We start from the raw sequence: 15,633 nt of genomic DNA on the forward strand, positions 1-15,633 counted from the left end.
CAGCCCATAACGGACGGTCGACCACTGTACAGTTGCCACGCGTCTTCCACCATCGCCGATCGCACGTTCCCACGCTGGCAGCACGTTCTCCACTAAGCCATGCTGGACGGACGTTCACTCTGACTGTCGTTCACGCTGGCAGCACGTTCTCCACTACACCGGACGCACGTTCCCACTGTGCTCTGACTCAGTTGGGCGTGTGACAGCTGGCGTCCGTCAGTGGATGCGTCAGACGCTGCTGCCTCCATGTGCGCTGCTGAGGTGGCGCGCTCTCCTGCCGCCACGTGGCCGCCACGTGGACACACGCTTTCCGAGGCCTGACAGTGTGTGACTGACTTTCATCTTCGCTAAACTAAATAGTTATTTATCTATGTTTATAAATATTTTTTTTTTATTTTGTTGAAAATTTTTTAATTAAAAAATAGTTAAGTTTAGAAAAAAATCAAATAAATTTTTTTAAAAAACTTTATTTAAAAGATAGAATTAAAAAATAAATGTAAATATATGTAGATATAAATTAGTAAAATTAAATATTTTTTCAACCACTGAACTTAAAACTGGTGCGAGAACATAACTTGTTAGCTTTTACAAATAAAATTAAACATGATCCTTAAAACGTATTTTATTTAAACATATTACATTGAATAACTCATCAATCGAATATTCAAACTGGTGAGGGAACTCATCGAACAGTTTAAATGTGAACCGCGTAAATTTAACATTTGAATCCAACAAGTAATTGGGCCATACAATGCCCCGACCCAAATAACTTAACCCGATGACGTGTACCCTAGTTCCTTCCAGCGTCTTCCCCAACACAAAACAGGCTAATAAAACTCAGAATTCTCCTTCTTTTCCAGCGGTTCAGGAACTTTCGTCACCGGTTGAAATAGAAGTTTCTCACAATAACGCGAAGGTAATCGTGGAATTGAGTAATGGAAGGGAATGCGAAAAGCGAGCAAATCGTGGATGTAGGGGCGGTTGTCGAAGCTGTTTCAGCTGATGACGGTGATGCTCCTCTCTACAGCCTCGAAAGTCTTTGCATGCGATGTGGTGAAAACGTAAGCTTCTCCCATTTTCCGTCACCGCTTGCTTTTCCTATGGCTTTTCAATGAATTCACCATGTTCGTTTCTACTTTTTCGCGCACCTCCGGCGTGGTTGACTCACAGATTCAATTCTCCATTCTTTTACATTTATTTCTTTACTCTGAACTTTGCGATGTTAGCGTTTCGTTATCTTCTTCCCCTGCGTCAATGCGTTTAATTTGTATTCAATATTCGATTACTTTAACTCCTTCTTTTGGCGTCCCTCGTAATTACTCGGTGAGCTTTAGAAGTACATGCCATGCTCATTTGTTTCTCCTTCTTCTTCTTCGCGTCATTGCTTTTAATATAATATGTACAATGCTCGATCATGTTTACTCTTTTTTTTTCCTCTTCCCTCGTAATTACTCGGTGAACGTTGACAAAGTTTAAATAATGCAGCTTGTTTTTTTCTTCCTCTGCGTCAATGCTTTTAATTTGTATTCAGTACACTATTCTTTTTGCTCTTGTTGGTGAACCTTCTCACGTTCTAAACCATGCACCATTTTTTTCTCCTCTTGCTTCGATGCGTTTAATTTGAGTCGGTGGTGTGTTTAATTTATCGATCAATGCATTTAGTTTGGGGTTTGTGGGGTGGTAGTGAACACCGCTTTGAACTTACAACTGCTTGAACCGAGGTAGTTTAGTTTTCATTTTGCTCAAGTTTGAAAAAGTTACTTGTAATAGTACTATTTGGTTAGCATAAGCTTTTGGCAGAAAATTATCAATATAAGTCATTTTCTAGTTTATTTTAGTAATCAAACTTATTCCTTGAAGTTTCATGTAATGGGAACTTAGTTAAGCCCTTAACTACGGACTAGGAGTAGTAGAATAGTTAGCACTTCATTTATTTACAAGCGACATTGTTACCCGAGTAATTGAGTAATGACACTTTGTGTGTTTCATCTTTTGTGTTGTTCTATCCATGGCCACGTTAAAAATCAATGAAACAATTATTTATTAGTGAAGAAAGGATTCAAGTACACCCTAAGCTTTAATATTGTATCTTCATCCAAAATTTTTAAATTTTATCACCTGACCTGAATTTCTGTCATGTTTGTCAGGGGATTACAAGATTTTTATTGACTTTAATTCCTCACTTCAGAAAGGTATGTCTTGTCTATTGCTCCATTTACTCTTGTGATTGGCAAGTGGTTACTGTTTTTGATCCTTCATTGGTAGGTATTGGGATATATCATATATGAAGTTAAATTTCACCTTTATTTCTGTTATCTTTATGCTTAGGCCTCATTCACTTTTTTTTTTCCTGATGTTTTCTGTTACATATTTCAATTAAATGATTTAACATTTTTTATTCACAAATTAGATAACGAATCATATTGTATACTGTTATTTTTATCTGCTGTTTTCTTTTGTTTTGTCTGTCCATTTGTTTTCTTAAATATAACTCCCCACATTTACCTTTCCTGCAGATTTTGTTATCAGCTTTTGAATGTCCACACTGTGGTGAGAGGTAAACCCTTTAGTCTATGCCCTCCTCTCGTGCATTGACTATTATTGGTTCCTTTGATCTTTCTCAAAAGTTATTGATTTTTATCTGTTAGGAACAATGAAGTACAGTTTGCTGGTGAAATTCAACCACGTGGTTGTCGTTACACTTTGGCAATCCCATCAGGCGAGCAGAAGGTTGGGTTTATTCAAATTTCAACTCCCCATCCCCATATGATTATTATAAATGATATAACACAACATATATGGCCCCTAGATGAATTTTAAAACATGTTGTAGTAACCAGGGTACATATAATACTGATTTGGGTGCAGGTACTCCAATACTCTTTATCATCTATCTTCTTCCCATTCAGTTAATGTCCATGCTGAGGTTCTTGACACTAGTGACTGCCCTAGTTTGAAGGATGAATTTTCACACTTTTGCCGATGTCTTTCTCTTAAATAGCATCCATGTTTAAGTTAGAAGACCATTGGTGTTAGAATCAATATTTACCTTGTAGGATCATACTGTCCCATGAGTTAAATACACCCTGGAAAATCACTTTCTTCTCATTTGTGAAGCCCTTCCCAACCTATTAATAACCTTCTTCGTCTTGCAGTGATTCAACCTTTTCTTTGTCACAACTGCATACCTTGGCTCTGTGATTCCGTTGTTTCCTTAGACCAGTGCCACATGTAACTTCTATTATTTCACATTCCTTTGGCTGTAGCAACATTTTCAGCTTAGTAATCCTTACCATACAAGTTAATTTTGTGGGCTCATATTCTGTTTTGGTAACAAAGCCAATCCTAAATCCATTGCTGGGTCACCTGCATTGGCCGAATCCAGTCTGATAGACCTTGGAATAGGGGTTGGCGGCTCAAATGCACATTAATTAAGGACAACCCTGGCCCACCATAATTTGCAGCCTTGTGAACCCTCATTGTGATAGGTGTGAGTGGGTGAGTATAAATCCCGCATAAGGCTTGGAAAATTTTACTTAACAAACCAGTATTGTGTGGTTAACTTAAATCCTAAACTTAAATTCTAAGAAAGTTGAACAGCATAGTTTTCTAGTCAACTAAAAAAAATAGAATTAAGAATTTCTTTCCCACATTTCTGATTATACTATTTGGATACTATGACTTACTATTATTATAATTTTTAAATCTACTTTTGTTTTATACTGTGATTTAAGAGGTTATTTTCTTTTTTATGATATTCTTATGCATATGTACTATATATGTATAATTTTGCATTTTAGGTAAAATCCTAAGATCTTACCATCCAAGTTAAGATCCCCTATTTACGAGTTCTTATTCTCCCTCCTTATCCTAGGTAGATTATCGAGTTTAACATTGTAAAAGGCATCTATCATGTAATGATATGAAACTATATGAAGCAAGATGGTATGCAATCAAGATTGTCAAACTTAAGAGTTCATAGAAAGACGTTGAGGCTTTGTAGACTTGTCTCAAACTCGTAAGAGTTTGCTTACCGTAAAAAATGTTAACAATAAATAACATAGTTACATTTGAATTTCATAAAAATACCGTTATAAAACAGTAAATTACAATAGTAAAGCATCTTGCTTTGTCAATACATTTCTACTAAATAAGTTTAAACTACATCAAATAATTAAAAAATAAAATATTATCACTAATTCTTGTTTGTAATGTAACAAGTAAATTATTCTATTATATATTATGCTTTAAATATCTTATATTTTTTATTATTTTTATTCTTATGTTGATCATAGTCTATATTATGCTGTAAATAGTTTTTATATTTGCTTTTTAGGTTTAATTATGTTTGTACTTTCTAAACTTTGGGGTGAATTTGGTTTTGGTCTCCCAAACTAAAATAAGCTCATTGTAGTCCCTTAAATTAAAAAAGAAAAAAGAGATGGTTTTATTCCCTAGACATTAAATTGGAGGGACTAAAATCAGTTCTCTACAGATTATTTTGCTTCCTCAAAATTTGATGTCTAGGCACTGAATTCATGTTATATTTTTCAAATTTAAGGGACTAAACCTTTTAAACTTGGAAGACCAAAATTAGAGATAAAAAACTTAAGGGGCTAAAGCAAAATCAAGATTTTGTTTTTTCATTCTTAAGTTGACTATTTTATATGATATATTGTTGAAAGGATTAGTGACAAAATAAGTCAAGGAGGACTGTGCCACTCTAGTGCCATGTTGAGGAGAGAGAAATCGAGAAATAATGGAGTGAGTACGGTGTGCTGGGTACACACATGAGTATTCTTATTTATAATGAAAAAGAGATACAATAATAAGGAACAAAATCACTATCAATATCTAATAATTGGAAATATTTGGCAGGATATCTCCCTATTTAATGTAATCAAATCATATATGTAACAATCAACTCATCTATGTGACATATATGTTATGTTTTACATAAACAAAAAAAGTTGTTGGACTCAATACTCCCAACCCACTAAATTGTATTATAGATAGCACTGCCCCTCAGTATACAACAGACTAGTAAAAACAGAGAGAGAAGTGAAAGGTCTGAGAGGCAGTCAACAAAACAGAGCATGAATTTTTGAGGTCTTAGATCTTGTATTGACTAGGGATATATGGTCAAAATGTAGTATATAACTGGTTTAAACCTCACTTTACAAGCTGAATTTGTGAGGTTGAGATAAATTTAAAATCCACTTTCTAAAATGGTATCAAAGCCTATCATGGTGACTGCGAACATCACCTTACACTGATAGAGATTTGTTCCTGTGATAGGAGAATGTGATTGAAGCTAGTAGTCAACACCCAAATTGGCAGAAACTCACAAGAGAGAACTAGTGTATCACAAAATGTTCCCCAAGGTCTTCTACTGTCCAACCAAGCTTACTAAATCAACCCAAAACTCAAATTTTACGTGATTTTGCACGAGCCTATAGGTTTGATTTAACTAGGTTAGAGGGTGTGGGAGTGTTTATGTTTGTTTTAACTCCTATTCTCAATTTTGATAAGCATGCATACAATAATACAAATGCATGGCAAAACTTAATCATGAGAAGCTTAGTAAGAACAGTAATGGTGAGTTAGAGCATGATTATGCTCTTCAGTCTTCTTCCGTACTCAACCTGGTGAATATTATAATCTAGACATTGAAATATCTTAAGCCCCATTTGGGGTGATTGTGGGCTTTCATTTCGAATGCAATTTCAAAACAAAATGCATTTAGCCAAAATGGATCTGGAATAATTTTTCACCTAATTTTGAAACACATCCACAGTCACCATTACCACCATCATCATTTTTGCTATTACTATCACGATTTCTGCAAACACAATCATCATCACTACTATTAATATTGTCTTTGTTTTGAAAATTACAACTGAAAACTGTGCTGAAAAACTACAAGTCATCCTGAATGAGGCCATAGGATAGTAACATCCGTTCAAATTGCAAAAGAACTTTCTAGGATGGCGCTATAAAGAACTTTTCTTTTTTAAATTATGGTCTTACTTTGTTCTCTTTGGCATCCTGCCTCCTTCCTCCTGCCAGTGACTTTTGCCAGTCTTAGCACCTTATGAGGATGTTTGCAATTAAAAACAGTGCAACTGGCATGGCTGGTATATTGTGAGCATTTTACTGAACAAAGTATGACAGGCACCTCTGTGATGGAAACTGGAAAGAATGCTGCAATCCTAGTTCAGCTTTTTCTTGCCCCTTTTCTCACCATGTTTATAAAGGAAATGGTCAAACTGGGATTACAAATGTAATTATGAGCTAGGAGGCTTTTTGAATATAATATATGTTTGTTTGTCATACAAAATAGGGAAAGAAATATGAAAATTTAAATTGTCCTTGGTAGAACATTGATGCATATAGTAACCAATTTTTCACTAACCAGTAGTCTTATTGCATGAAACAGAACATCCTCCAGGAAATAGCCGTATAGAATAAATTATGGCCTATGTATGCTTCCTTGGTATTATTTTATTTTTGTTTGTAAGCTTGTCTTTTTTGCTTACCATTATGATAATTTGTTTATACAAGTGTCTGACAAGTTTATTAAATGCAGATGCTAAATCGTCAAGTGGTTAAATCAGAATCTGCTACCATTAAGGTATTTAAATTTGTTGTATATGTTCTTTATATTTATTTAAACTTGTTTACTCTGTTTCCTATTTAGATTGTAATCTTCAAAATTCTTTAATTCATTGACACCCTGGTTCTTGTCTCTTTAAAGTCTTAGGGCTAAGGCACATAGTCTTAGTTGAGCTCATATTATCTACCTACCTATTTATCTATATGCTATCTATTTAGATAGATAGAAAGATAGATATTTTTATGAAGGAAACAATTTAAAATGTTGATTCTAAATTTTAGTGACTAATCTAGCTCTATTATTGAAAATTCATAGTCTACTTTGTAATAAATTTATTCAAAGGACACCTTGCTTTTATGTATGATTGTGCAGATACCTGAACTGGATTTTGAGATTCCACCAGAAGCTCAGCGTGGTAGTCTGTCAACGGTACTTCTGATACATATTTCAATTTACTTTGTTGTTTTCTGTTCCTGACAATGACATGTTTGCTTCAATTTTTTTCGGGGTAAGACGGGGAGTTAACTGTTATTTCTTTTGTGAAGAAAAATCTCAATTCTCAACACTGCATTTTTATTTTAAGATGGTTAAATTTACTCCGCATGTGTATAGTTATCTAGTGAATAAAGATGTCAATGTGTCCTTTCTACTTGGTCAAAACAATTTCTGAATTAATAAGAAGAGATTGTTATCCTTTTAGTCTATTGATTTTTAGTTTGTTTGATTTAGTTTAGATTTCTGAAGCTCTAGGTCCATCTCAATCATATCATAACTTTGGCAATTTCCATATGCACCCTGTATTTTGTAGCCAGGATGATGCTCATCGTGAATAATATTCTTAATTTCTACAATTGGAAATGTAAATTGTCGGTATCAGAGAACTCTAACGCTCTTTTTGTGAAAATTCATGAACATTGAACTGTTGAAAATTGTAGTGAAATGATTCAACAATATCTTTTGCTCTGTAATTATAGGTGGAAGGGATACTTATGAGAGCAGGTGATGAACTTCAGGCCCTTCAAGAGGAACGCAAAGTACTACTTGTTTCTGTGCTAAATATTTTTATCTGAAGTATGAGTTTCTCTTTAAGTAACTTAATTAATGATATGCTTTCTATCTGCTAGAAAGTGGCTTCAGAGACAGCTGACGCAATTGATCAGTTCTTGGTGAAACTGCGAGCCTGTGCAACAGGAGAATCAGCCATCACCTTTATTCTTGATGATCCTGCTGGAAATAGCTTCATCGATAACCCGTAAGTGATTATACATTGTTGATGTGTTTTAAATGAATAAAATTATTTTAATTAGAGAAGAGATTATAAAGGTATTCTTCACATACAAGTAAATGACACAAGGGATTCAGTGATAACATACAGGGAGTAGCCTCATGGATTTTTTGTTCAAGAGATGAGTGTGGTTTAGTTTGTAAATTGTGTTGACCTCTGTATAGGCTCAAATTTAGTCACATTGTGCTTGTGCGTGACTTTGGATTAGATGCATGCCTTTCTGAATCATACCATACTGTATCTTTTAACTTATTTGAAATTGGTCAAGACAAACATATATTTGTTGGTTAGGAAAACTTGTGCTTGGCATTTGGTACTTGGTAATATTAGTCCACTATCTGGTACTATTTTAAGTAAATGGAGAACACATTGAATAGGTTTGCACCATCATCTGATCCATCACTGACGATCAAGTTTTATGAGAGAACTCCTGAGCAGCAAGCATCATTGGGATACCTTGTTGATTCCACACAGATTGAAGGAACTCGTGTTGACCCCCTGGAAGGGGGAGAAGCTGTGCCTACTGATCAAGTAAGGACAGAACCACATGGATCAATAGGGGCAACAGCTGGGCATCGAGCCATTGCTCAGAGTAACAGTGCAGAAATGGCTGAAGCCTTGTTTCGATATACGGCACCAGAAGAGGTACAATTGCTGAATTATAGTTATGTGTACTGAGCTTTGCCCTTATTTGTTTGTTCACTCGGTGTCAGATTTCTGTTTTTTCTTGACAGGTGATGACTTTCCCATCTACTTGTGGTGCCTGTGCTGTCAAGTGTGAGACTCGAATGTTTGTCACCAGTATCCTCTTAGCAGCATTTTCAATACTTTCCTTGGGATATTGTTTGATTATGTTACATTTCTTTAGAAGGATTCTGTCATTTTAAACTCGATAATTAAAATTTATTGGGTTAAAGAGGATTTATATTTTGTGTATGCAAGAGTACATAACTTTGTGGGGTAAAATAAAATTATATAAACTATTGGGACTTATTTTTCTTTGATTCCATGTTTGTATTCCAGTTGAAATTTGGAGCTTTACTCACTATTTTGGTCTGCAGTAAACTGTAATTGTATAAACTATAGGGGATGGCTTTTCGTTATTTTAAATTCTGTTTTGATTCTATGTTTCACGTTTTAAGTTGAAACTGGAAGCTTAGCATCATCGATTTGGGGCTGAATATTTTTTGGATAACCATGTCTTCAATTAAAAATCCTGAAAATGATCTACTTTCAAATTTCGGAAACTTGACTATGAATTTAATCTTCTCAAAATTAATTTCAAAATGAAACATCTGTCTACAATGTTGACATGTACTCCAATTGCTGATCAGGTAAAAACTAGATAATATTTATTTACTTTCTTGATAACAGTATCAATGCCACATCCCAATTTTATATTTTATATTGTTGCATGAACAATTCTTGGTATTTCTTCCACACTGTTGAGCTTAACAATGGACAGATATTCCTTACTTTCAAGAAGTAATTGTTATGGCATCCACATGTGATGTCTGTGGCTACCGCAACTCTGAGGTATGATGATTTCTTGAGTGTGACTGTCTTTTTAGGGCTGGATTATAATTAATTTTCACCTTGCAGTTGAAACCTGGTGGACGAATTCCTGAAAAGGGGAAAAAAATTACTCTTTCTGTTAAGAATGTCAATGACCTTAGCCGTGATGTAATAAAGGTCTGTAATTCTTTTCGTGATCTTAACTAATCTGAACCCATTAGTTTCTTATTTATATATGTTAAGGGATGAATGATGGATCTTGTAGTTTATCCTTGCATTTAGGGAGCATGTAATTTTCTTATTTCCAGTATGCAATTACTGCAAATTGGGATCAGTAAAAGAAATTTCATTAAATAAAGAAGGCACTTTGTGTTTTGGTTATTGAGGTTATAGCCTTCAAATGTGGGGAAAAATGTAAGCTTCCAAACTTGTTTTGCTGAAAGTGTAAAGTAACCAAGTATAGAAACTAATCATGAGAGCTCTTTCAGTGCCACTTTAAAATTTTGCTTTATTCTTCAATGTATTTTGACATCTATAGCATTTTAAGGAATTAAATTTGCATTTTGGGGTTATCAGAAAGCTGAAAGGATTCATCAAAAGATAACTTAGAAGTGTTAACATGAACATGTTCTGTTTTCAATGATATGTCAAAAGTTGTAATGATACACGTACAGTCTTGCTTGTAAAGATAACCTGTCAAAAATGTCATGACTGAGAGTAGTTTGGTTTGATTAGTCTGATACTGCAAGTGTAAAAGTTCCGGAAGTTGACTTGGAGCTGGCAAGCGGAACCCTTGGAGGAATAGTTACAACTGTTGAAGGTTTAATCACAAGAATTGGTGAAAGTAAGTATCCATTCTATCAATCACATAAACTATAATCTAGGCAGCATCCTAATGAGATAGAAGGATTAGGAGTCATCTTTGTGAAAGGAAAGGACATCATAGTACCCATACACTTTGTTCAGCTTCAATTGTAACAAAATGATGAAAACATTTTTCTTTTCAATAGATCTTTCATTTTTCAACCAATTTATCATCATTATATGTTTCTTTCATTCCAAAATCTATCTCAAATATGTTTTGAAAGTCGTCTAAATGCCAAATTTGTATTTGTTTTGGAAGGGTGGAGTTTAAACGGTTATCTTTTATCATGTTTATGATGTTCTTGATCCTGTGGTGTGATTTAGTTTTTAATATAATCTAGGAGTAAATATCCTTAAACTTTGATGCAAAATTGGAATTCTTCCTTGTCCCAAACTTGGATACAATTTGGTCTTCAAACTTTCAAACTTTAAAAACGAATAGATATAGTCTTTCTAACATACCTACGTTTTAACGTGTTAGAACATGTGGTAAATAGCGTTTGAGTTATTTACATTATTTAACATTTTTTGTCTCAAATGCCAAATTGGAATGCCGTTCATTTGATACTAATTTTTATATTTATTCATTTTTAAAGTTTGGGATATGGACGAATTCCAAGTGTCCAACTTTAGAGATTACAAACATATTTATCCCTATAATCTATTTATTTTTTCTAGAATGTATCAATGTAGAATTTAATTTTATGGGATTTGCATGTTCAGGCCTTGAGAGGGTCCATGGCTTTACTTTTGGAGATAGTCTTGATGAAAATAGTAGAAGCAAGTGGATAGACTTTAAAACAAGACTAAACAAGGTAACACATGACTATTTATCAGTTATTATTGCAATTTTTTATATTTATTCTTGCACCATGTTTTGTGGCTAACTGGGAAAAGAAGGAAGTTTGCAAACATTTGGCATTGGTTCAGGAGACATTGTCCTGTTTTGTTCCTGTTTTGAGACTTCATGATAAATTTTATCATAAAAAGAAATGGACAACAAAGAGAAAAGGGTCTAAAGAATTTTAACCAAATGTATTCTACAAGATGGGTCCCTTTCTGAGCAACAAAGACCTGTGGTCCTATCTTTGAATTTGAAGGCTTGAATTTTACCTAACCGAATTAAATTTATTGGTTCTAGGTCTTAATCCCAATTTTTTTTATCTCCATCCTTTCATTGTATGCAGCTTCTTAGCTTAGAAGAAGCTTGGACTCTAATTCTTGATGATGCATTAGCCAATTCTTTTATAGCACCTGCAACTGATGATCTGAAAGAGGACAAACAATTAACATGTAAGTTTTCCAGCTCTGACATAAATAAAGCTATACTTTGTGTTGGTAAAGTTCACATTTTCTGAGTTGAATTTGTGAATCTGTTTTTTCCCCTTTCCATTTCTATCGTTATACAGATTTCATTCACTGTCCATATTTTCATAGACCTGAGAAATGTTCCTTGTCCTTTTCTTTTTCTAATGAAAGGTTGAAACATTGATCTTTTATTCCATAAAATATCTGATCCGATTCAACTATTGGAGTTGCTAGCAACCCCGAATTCAGTATAGACCATCATGTGAAAAAAACAAACAAAAATAAGTTTATTTCAGACATTTCCCCTTGTTAGGTATTCGTGCTTCAACCTTTTGCTTTAAAGTGTGCCCTGAGTAGGCTGCAAATTGGATTTCATGTGAGGAATGGGTCTAATGTGCTGAATGTGAAAATATGATTCTGATTGTTTGATGTTGTGGTTATCTAGACTGTGATGCATAGTTTTTCATGTACATAGTCATGTATTGTGGTTTTCTGTTTGGAAATGTTGTTAACACAATGTTTCTCCAGTTGAGGAATACGAGAGGTCATGGGAACAAAATGAAGAATTAGGTCTGAATGATATGGACACCTCTTCTGCCGAAGTTGGTTCTGCACCAACCAATACTTCTAAAATTGAGTGAACATCATGTGATTTCCTCTCCTCACTTCCAACCAAAACAAATGGAAGTATTTTTGTGATAGTTTGATATCATTGAGAGAGAAGAATGGAAAAGTCTCTTGTCTTGAGTCGGCTTATTGATATATTTTAATGTAAGCCCATTAATTTGTATCATCCTTCTAGAATAGTTCAGCTGAAAGATGTAGCTTATTGTGGTTAGTTAGTTGTTTTTTATTTTTGTTTTTCTGGTTTTGTGACCACCTGAGAGTGTTTCTTAGAGCAAATCTTTTCTTCTCCTTTTTTAGCATACTGGCGATAATTATCAAATGTTGTAATATATTAACAAAGATACACTTGAAATATACTTGGATATTGAACATACTCATGGTTTGTAATTTAAAGAGGAAGATAAAGAAAAATAATAAATTAATTATTAACATTAATATTCTTAAAGGTAAAGTTGGTAATTAAAGATTTTGTTATAACTGATCTCTATTAGTTTTAAATTGCATAAATTATATTTCATTGAAAACAGTATTGTAATATCTTGAAAATATAGTATAAAACTATATAATAGAATAATCACATGTTATATAGATCAGTCTTATAAAAGATAGGACGTACGCTTATGGCCAAACGACCTTACAGAATAACGAGAAAGTTAAAACTGTACAAATAAGCAATCTAGACCGAACGGTTTACAAAAGACCTATATCGCACGGTCATACAAAAGAGAAAGGTAAAAGATGATCGAACAGTCATCGTACAAATAAACTAACTACTGATCAAACGGTTCTACTGTTCGGTCTTAACTTCTACTTCGACCAAATTTTCTTCTTCTAGCGCTTTTTTCAGTAGCTCTTCTCCTTCTGCTCACATTTACACGAATGATCATTGCAACAGGACAAACGACTAAACGGACAAGACAGGAAAATAGGGTAAGCTTATGTAATTTAATTCATGTATCAGCATATATTTCACACAATCAACTAAATAAGATAAATCATTAACTCCTTCATGCAAAGCCTAATACTAGATTCTGATTGTCCGGACTGTATGAATTCTATGTAGCTACGACGTTCGTGTACCTGGGTGATGTAGTAACTGGGATACCCTCAACAGCTGCCACTCGAGGTTAGTCCTATCTGTCCAAATTAACCACCCGAGGTTAATCCTATTTGTCCAAATTAACCATAAGGACTAGGACCTCCTGCCATTTCCACACATGACTTACCCTTCTCTACGTGAGAACAAGTAATCACAGAATATGAAGATGAACCGCCAGCTTAGCGTGCCCACATTCATACTTTACCAATTCCAATATCCATTCATGAGATATTCCTTCATGGAATACTATTTCATAATCAAAGTCATTTCATCCATATCATATTCCATCATCTTTCATCATTAAAACTTCAACTTAACCAATTTGAATAACGATCCCGTAGGATACCAAATACCGAACGTTAGTTTTTAACCCAAAACGAGACTGAACACTTGGAGTGAGATCGAGATGTCTCCAATTCAAAACTAATCAAATCGAGAGAGTTACTCACTTGTTGTGAAAGGGACTGAATACAATAATACTCCTCAGAGACCAATAGAATCGAACATTATTTTCCAAGTGAGCCAATTTAATTAACTGACTCTTGAGATTTCAAACCGAACACCGTAAAGCCTAGGCCGAGTGCTAAGACTCTAGGCCGAAACCAATTAAGACAGAAACTGTAGGACATCAAATAATAGCACTTGACAAAATCATATGAAGAAACCGAACGCTAATAAATACATAGCTTCTTAATGAATTAAACATCAAGGAAATTGAATGTCAGTCGAAGACCGGACACTGTAGAGAGTGAACATTATTGAGTTTGGACGAACACTCTTATTATAAAGATAGATTACGGAAATGAGAACTAGCGCCTGGTGTAAGACCAAGCACTTACTTAGTACGAGCGCTTGGTGTAAGACCGAGCACTACTTAGTACGGGCGCTTGGTGTAAGACCGAACACTACTTAGTACGAGCACTTGGTGTACGACCGAGCACTACTTAATTTATAGAATAGGCTTGATAAATATAAGATATCATTTAACTAATGTTCAAGAGCGAACGAAATATATAAATACATATAGATATACTGAAGTTTATAATCAAATACCAAAGAATGAATATCCTTGGTTGAACGTTTAAGTACAAATATTACAAAACGAAACGAAGACGCTAGTCTTCAACTAGAACTCTCTCCAAATGAAAGAATCCAGTTCCAACCGAGTCCACAAGAAAACCGAACACTATATCGAACGAGCGCTGGTCTAATACCAAACACTTATTAAGAACGAACGCTACTGAGAACGAACGCTTGTATAATTGAATGGTCAATACTGACTCTCGACAACATCTCTACCCATTTCATGTCTTTCATTAATCATCAATACTTTTAAACAACATACCATATTTCATCATCAACCAAATCATCAAACACAATCTCATTCCAATTTCTCATACAGTCAACAATGTAGTAACAACCATTTTTCATATTCATTCAGCAATCAACAAACATGCATCCATTCAAATTAAGAAACTAAATCAAATTATATAAGCTTCCCTTACCTCTTAACGTGACCGAACGCTCACAGATATGGTTACTGGTTCACCTCTACAAATCCTTCTACCCTCAACGCTCGACAACTTCTGAAACTAAATCAAGTAAAGATCAAAACACTATCAGAATCACTCTTTTTAGAAGAGTGATCAACACATGAAACCAAAACTTGGGTTGCATGACCAGGAAACCACACGGCTGAATGAACTTACCAGCTCGGAATCGAAAACTGATCGGTTCAAACGAACGCCCTCGACGCCGGGAATGCTCAGGTGTGGTCTGTTTGATGATCGGAGGAAGAAAAGAGTAAGATTTCGTAGAGAGAAGATGAAGAAATCTTAGAGAGAAGGAGGAGAAGAATGGAGTTTCAGAAGGTTGAAGAAGATGGTTGCATGCAGAGAGTGACGTGAATTTTTGAAAACTTAGAGTTTTACTCCTACCGCCAAAATCGAACGGTCACTCCACTGCTCACACCTGTCTTCCACTTTCTGTTTTCCAGCTCCCCTTCCTCGACACTTGTCTTTCACTCAACTGGGGTTTTGGGTGGATTTTTAATACGTCTGACAAGTATTCTTATGGCAATCAATTTTCTTAATAAAGGGACTGGTTAAGAATGGAAACACATCAAAAGTTTTTGAAGAAATTGAAATTTTAAAATTGATAGAATGAATTTTAAAAAATCAGGAAACTTTAAATCACGCCTAAAATCTATCACTAAAAAAATTACTCATGCCAATTTTTTTATTAAAATATTAGTTTAATATTATTTTTGGTTTCTATTTTTGTGAGTTTTGTTTGGATTCATTTTTTCGAATGTTTAATA

General features: G+C 34.4%; 1 protein-coding gene across 1 annotated transcript; it reads left to right on the forward strand.

The window, feature by feature from the left end:
• The first annotated feature begins 820 nt into the window (after window positions 1-820).
• On the forward strand, window positions 821-12,587 carry LOC108343653 (uncharacterized). The gene is made up of 16 exons (XM_017582015.2): window positions 821-1,061; window positions 2,148-2,192; window positions 2,517-2,557; window positions 2,649-2,730; window positions 6,589-6,633; window positions 6,988-7,044; window positions 7,590-7,649; window positions 7,740-7,867; window positions 8,278-8,545; window positions 8,635-8,701; window positions 9,366-9,436; window positions 9,503-9,592; window positions 10,151-10,259; window positions 11,003-11,094; window positions 11,467-11,572; window positions 12,116-12,587. Exons 1-16 carry the CDS (start codon window positions 936-938, stop codon window positions 12,226-12,228), a joined length of 1,500 nt encoding a protein of 499 aa, XP_017437504.1. The 5' UTR covers window positions 821-935; the 3' UTR covers window positions 12,229-12,587.
• The last annotated feature ends 3,046 nt before the right edge of the window (window positions 12,588-15,633 follow it).

The sequence above is a fragment of the Vigna angularis genome, chromosome 1, assembly GCF_016808095.1.
Source record: "Vigna angularis cultivar LongXiaoDou No.4 chromosome 1, ASM1680809v1, whole genome shotgun sequence".
Taxonomy (NCBI): Eukaryota; Viridiplantae; Streptophyta; class Magnoliopsida; order Fabales; family Fabaceae; genus Vigna; species Vigna angularis.

What these genes read in the sequence shown, in the direction of transcription:
- LOC108343653 (XM_017582015.2), top strand. Translation starts at nt 936, where the DNA reads ATGGAAGGGAATGCGAAAAGCGAGCAAATCGTGGATGTAGGGGCGGTT. An exon ending in TGTCCACACTGTGGTGAGAG is followed by an intron (nt 2,558 to 2,648) that starts GTAAACCCTTTA and finishes TTTATCTGTTAG; the next exon opens with GAACAATGAAGTACAGTTTG. An exon ending in CAGAATCTGCTACCATTAAG is followed by an intron (nt 6,634 to 6,987) that starts GTATTTAAATTT and finishes ATGATTGTGCAG; the next exon opens with ATACCTGAACTGGATTTTGA.